The sequence below is a fragment of the Anopheles aquasalis genome, chromosome 2 (assembly GCF_943734665.1).
Source record: "Anopheles aquasalis chromosome 2, idAnoAquaMG_Q_19, whole genome shotgun sequence".
Taxonomy (NCBI): Eukaryota; Metazoa; Arthropoda; class Insecta; order Diptera; family Culicidae; genus Anopheles; species Anopheles aquasalis.
In genome coordinates this window covers 28841325-28847500 of record NC_064877.1, presented here as the reverse complement: position 1 = coordinate 28847500, position 6176 = coordinate 28841325, and the positions used below count along the sequence as shown (strand labels likewise).

At 49.1% G+C, this 6176-nt stretch overlaps 1 protein-coding gene across 15 annotated transcripts in view; it reads right to left on the bottom strand.

The window, feature by feature from the left end:
• LOC126570930 (TLD domain-containing protein 2) overlaps positions 1-6176 on the bottom strand; it is a 104474-nt gene that overhangs the window by 29366 nt on the left and 68932 nt on the right. For 13 of the 15 annotated variants that reach the window (XM_050229056.1, XM_050229057.1, XM_050229065.1 and 10 more), the window contains 2 exons: positions 1889-1995; positions 563-856 (listed from right to left, as the gene is read on the bottom strand). In XM_050229056.1, the coding sequence (XP_050085013.1) occupies positions 563-856; positions 1889-1995 (401 nt within the window). Of the gene's footprint in view, positions 165-562; positions 857-1888; positions 1996-6176 lie in introns of those variants that run through there. The other 2 variants (XM_050229059.1, XM_050229066.1) reach the window with 2 other exon arrangements.

Below are 6176 nucleotides of genomic sequence, written 5' to 3'. Positions count from 1 at the left end.
CACCATTTTTGCAAAACACGGCCGTCTTAAACATTTGTTCAAACATTTGCACCGCGCTCACTCCTTGAATTATACATTTCCCGTTGTGTCTCTTCTTAGCACAGCAACACGGCGATGGATTCCGATAACCAATTACACGATTAAATCCATTCGAGGGCTGCAAAACTGTTCACAAATTGGATTTCCCGAAACTCTTCAACCGCCCAGGCAAATTAAAAAACCCTTTTTAGATAAACGTAAACAAAACAACACATTTTTGACAACTGCACAGCGCCGCCTGCCTTTCTGTTTATACTGGCAGATTCAGCACTACACGATGATTTTTCAACTGTGAGTTCTACCATGTTGTACTATGTTGTTGTATTTTTCCGAATTTTTCCTATTGGTGCAGTACCATTCCGAAGTTTTCCTAATGGAACAATCATACTACGTGGCATTGCTCTTGGATGGTATTCTGAAAACAGGCCCGACGCTGAAACACCCGTGCCCAATGCTCGCCGGGCATTGCATGCTGCTTTTGAAATTCGATCGTTATAGCGCGCGCGAAGGCACCGCGACTTACCCTTTTCATCTTGCGATAAGTCTTCCTGTGAGCCCTTGCGCCGGCCATCGGTGGGACTGTTGGAGGAACGTTCCGTACTGGCGTCCGATTCGCCGTCCACGCTCGTTTTGGCATTTTTGTCCGGCACCAGCAGCTGCTGGCCGGAGTAAATGAACGAGCTGGCCAACCGGTTGAGCTGCGTCAACTCCGACGGTGTCGTATCGAAGCGGGCCGCCACCGAAGTCAGCGTGTCGCGGTCCTTCACTACGTACGTAACGGTGGGTATCGTCTGCATCGATCGTTTCTTCTCGCCATCTGCAACGAAACGAGTGAAATCATTAGTGACTACACAGGCGGGATTACATGATTGCACGATTTACGCCACCACGTGGATGCAACCTTTCCGTCCGCGTGGCTCGGTAAAGCTCAGCAACTGATACGAGCTATCGATGACGAACGGATCGTTGTGCGCTTTGTAGCAGGACGAGTACACGACGACAAAATTGTACTGCAACGACGGAGCCTCTCGACGGCACAAGATAATTGTGCGTCCACTGGGCCCAGAACCATTTGGAAAGTTTACCGAACACGCGCTTATCATTATGTTAACGTTATGTTCTGCAAGATGTTCCTCTTGGAGCACTTGGTCAAACGACGTCTGATCTATTCGGATGCAACGGCACGTTTAACAACCGGAGAATTTTCTCAGTCCCTCGAGACCTACGGTCAGCTCCGTCGGACAAAACTACTTCGATTGCACTTTTCAAACATGCTGCTCCTTGCATCTTCCAACAGAAACTGTACGCCAGAGCGCAGCAATGTATGTCCTGCACTGAGAAAACCGACCTTCTATTAAAATAAATTATTAGTAAATAAATAATTTACTCACAAATTGCTAAATATTAATAAATAATAAATAAACTATTCCCTCTCATTCACACGAGCAGCCTCCCCCCCCCCCCCCCCCCCCCCCTGAGATGCCTTGCGATCAATGGTTTCATTCTGATTCTTCTCGGTGCCACGTAAACATAAACTACCGACACGGGCACGCCAACCCTGTGGACTCAAGGCCTAACTTGATATTCTGCGCCCTCTGTTCCCACATTCACTGCAGGAGATTTGATGCACCAAACAACAAACAGACTGGCCACAGTACGTTCCGCGTACGGATTTGTGACGAGAAATTGCTGACAAAAGCAAACCACGCCGTTGACCAGCAGCCAACCGCAAATGACTGCCATTAGCATTCCAACAACGCTGATCTCACGTTGACCAATGACTTTCGTAGAATTACAAATTAATGCTAAGATTTCTTCTAAGAAACACACACGGTACACAGATTCTTACCCTTCGACAGTCGATCGATGCTCTCGAATCGGCCCTCGACTTTCGAGCGAAGCGAGTCTAGATCGAACGGGGCCGCTAATCCATGATCGACACTTCTTGATTTGCTCCTAAAAAGGGGAAACGGATAAAAAAACAATATTGTTGTAATTTGCGTCTGTAGAATGGCGAAAGGAAATGAAACGCCACGAAGTACCGTAATCTATCGATTTACCGGCTAAATAATGTCCACGTGGCATTGATACGGCACGTTGCCACTACACCTACAGTGGCTTGACGTTTTGGTATGATCGTGCCGATGCCAGGGACGGTCGTAAAGCAGTGCACTATTAAGCGCTCACTAAAAGCAGTAGTTAAGCATGCGTTCTATAACATTCTAGCGTTCCTGTGCTGTGCGGGGGCCGCACTATGGAAGTCACAGTGGTAGATAAAAGCAAAGGACATTTCATGCATGGCACGGTAATAACAAGTCACATCACTTACCTTTTCTTATTTAACGGTACTACTTGGACACATTTAGATGCTATAAAAGTCGCTAACCTTTTCAAAGTGTGCTTTTTGAAGCATCGGATCAAATCAGCGTATCATTTCAATATTAAACAGCTCAACAATATGACGAATCACATAAAACGGAAACCTGCTTGGAGCAACATCCAGTTCACAAGCATCAACCCTTTGCGCATCGAATGCAAGCATATAAGTGGAGTTTTTTTTCAAAACCAGTTTAAATATAGGCCATGAATATGTTGTTACAACAACTGCTATCTTTCGGCGCGGCACATTGCTTACTACCAGTTCCTTTAACCATCAGCGGACGGTGCAACGTGCAACTCTTCCACTCCACGTGTGTGTTCGATTGCGTGTTACGTGAGCATTTCCGGAATCCCTTTCGGGCAGAAGGTCGATCAAGCGGGCAAGTTTGTCGGTTGGTTTAAAGGCGGCCCTAGCTGTACCGTGTTGCCAATCGTAAGCCCACTAGAAGCCCCGCTTCACCCCCTTACCACCTAACGCCCCTGAGGAATTTCCATGCTGACAGCGAGCATAAGCAATCGCAATCTGTCCCGAGCCCTTCCTGGTGCGCACCGTTTGTGAGGTGCAGGGGCAGTCTATAACACTAAGTTGACTAAGGGAGCAACACCTGATCTGCTGCTCCACTCCCCGGGTGTCAATTAAGAATTGAACGCCGGAGCCGATTGAACGATTGTGACATTAATCGCCTCTAATCTATATCATCACAACTGTTCTGTGAGTTCAAGGAAAACTCCTTACGCCTTCTCCATTGATACCGTACCAGTTGATCGTGACTCGCGTGACGTAGAAGCTAAAGTTCGTTGACACTAGCCGCAATGGCTTTGAAAAAGGATTTTCAAATGCAGATCTAAGGAGCCGAGCGAACGAAGATTTATATTGTTTAGACTCAGAACACGATCAGCAGGCCATGATCAACGAAGTCACTTGCGTGACCGTGGCCACGATGAAGGTGAGATAAAGAAATGTTGGAAATTTCATGCGAATATGGCTCCATAGGACCATCAATTGGACGATTTCATGCCATAGACCTTGTCGCATGCTTACGAGCGCACAGCTGATACATCTATCCGCTCGTCTAGAGCGCAATCGCGTCACATCAACCCGAGGCTCTGGTCCCGAGTTGTGGCGGCTGCTAGCCAGGCCAGTGGTGAGCCAGTGACCTGGTAGCTTCGTACCCCGATATGCAGTGAGGGGGGTCGCAAAACCAAGGAAAGCTTTTGTGCGAACACACGCGCAGTCACTTGAACCAGATTTATGCTTCCGGTTCGACGATTAACTTGTCGCTCTCACCTGTGCGCACACCCGGCGGGGAGGCCAATCCGGTGCAACCAGTCAACAGTACACACAGGCACGCGGAGACCCTGTTTGTCCCACGGTTTATGGCGAGGTGCATACGGGCGGTGGTATGGTGCCCTCGAACAGTACACGATCATCGTGAGCGATCTGTGCGCTCGCACGCAACACCCTAGCAGCAGCAGCACCCATTGCGGCACACTGTGGCCATCGTTGGAGCCGGTGACACTAGCGCAGTGCGACGACCGGTCTCCGAGTGTGTACGGGGTACGGCCAACAACGGCAGCAACGTCAGGAGCAGCATCCATCCATCCATCCATCGATCGATGATATCGCAGTACAGGAGTGGAAATCAAGATAATTATAACACAAATTTGACACGATCTCTGCTACTAGACGGCGTGATGTGGCGGCTGATGAATGGAGGCAACTCGTCCACGGCGGCGGAGCGGAACGGAACGTCGACCAGTAAAGGGTGAGGGCACCCTCACCCTCCTCCTTCTCCTTTCGCCATCCTCCGAACGTCCTATCGAAGGTGAGCCAGATGTGCGTCAGTGAGTGCAGCCGCTAGGCGTCGATGCTGACAAATGCCCTGCCGCCCCCCTCTCCCCAATAAAGGCTTTTCCTTCCTTCCACGACACCACAACCCCGCGAGTGCGCACATTTATGGTACGTGGTGACCGCTCGCAGTGCGTTTTGATTAAGGAGAAAGATATTATCACCTGACACTAAGTGACGCCCGAGTGGTGACCGAGGTCACTGTGGGCACCTCTCGCACCGGGCCAGGAGGATACGCGAAGCACCTTATAATTAAATTATGGCCTACGCTGGATCCATCAATCCGCGATCGCGATTCGGACAAACCGTGTACGCACAGTCTGGTCGTGTGGCCGTATCGGTCATACGCACGATCGCGATTGGCGATTTTCTCGCCGTTGGAAAAAAAAGAAGAGGAGGAAAAAAAAGGACAAAAAACGCACTTCCATCGCCGGCACCGAAAGCGATTTCCGTAAGCTCCTGCACGGCGGTGGCGGTGGTGGCTTTAAAAAGCCCTCTTTGTGAACGAAAAGGTGATTCCGTTCCGCTTGGTTGCCATCTTGGTATCCCAAAAGGCTGCACACGTTCGTGCGTGCGTGCGTACGTGCCAATGTGATTTCATTGGATTGCGTCGGCCACGGGGAGGGGATTTGGAAGTGTGCAAAACCCCCAACCACACAGGGCAACGATACCCTTTCGAACGTCAAATCGATCGTCCATTAGGGGGTCCGCCGGTGGTTGGTGCCCTGAGCCCCCGAAATCGAAAGCCAGCGAAGCGAACGAATTAACCGCAGCTCGTACGACATTGAACTCATCCGGTACCGGCGGCCGGATTGATTCCTTCCAGGATGAAGCGAATCGAAGCGCAGTGTCCGATGTGGATGTGGTTTTGCTTCTTTTGGGGGATTTGACGCCACTCGGCCGCTCGTTCCCAGAAAGTTGTCCTTGCGATGCGATACCGATTGACCATCAGCATCAGGTTGGTTGCTGGCTGGTAGGCCTTTTCGTAGCATTCGCAGCGTTTGAAGAAGAACCCAGCTAAGCGGCCATCCGTATCCCAGTTTTTCGATTTCCGCGTTCCGCTCTGGATCGCTCACTCCCGCGATTGGTCCGGATTGGTCCGGCTCGGTCCGGAATGGTCCGATTAGCCGGTCGATATTCGTTACCCCTTTTTGTGCCTCGCCAGCAGTATGCTGTGTTGCAGGGTGCGCTGGAACGAGAGAAAGTGTGTGGTCGTCCGGCCTCCGGTGCGGTCCGGGTGCCCGGTATACGCTTCTTGTGGATTGATTGACAGGTTGTGGTTTGGCCATTTGAGTCGGCATCAATTTCAGCAAAACGGTCATCCACTTATGTGGAGACCTATGGTATCGGTTGCGTCCGCCGGTACGGTCGATTGACAGGTCCTTTGGCATGCGTGGGGAGCTTGGTGCTCTTCTCCAGCGATTGAAAAGTTCGCGAGAGTTCCAGATTAGTGTTTTGAATGTTTTGTGTTGGATCATACGAAATAGGTTATTTTTTTATATAACTTTTACAGTAAATTCTTATCTAAAACTCACTACTATACTCAAAGTGCTGTGTAAGTTGTTTAATTGATTTGTCATATATTTACCCAATAATTGAGATTGTTGGGAGTTGAGTGTTATTAAGTAGTTTAAATCTTCTTGTTGATGCTCTGCTCAAGATATCAACACTTCAAATTATAAAACATCTTGTACAAGCTTTCCTATCAGCTGACATATTTTATGTTGCTATGCTGATGCCTTTCATGCTTTCGAGAAACCGCGATTACAAAACATATTGTCTGAGACCTTCAAAATAACCAATCGCATCCTTCGCACAATCCATGAAATGAATGGGAAACTTTGAAAACACGTATGCAGATAATTCCAGATTGGTTTTGACTGTTCGAATGACTGATTATTTTTTCATA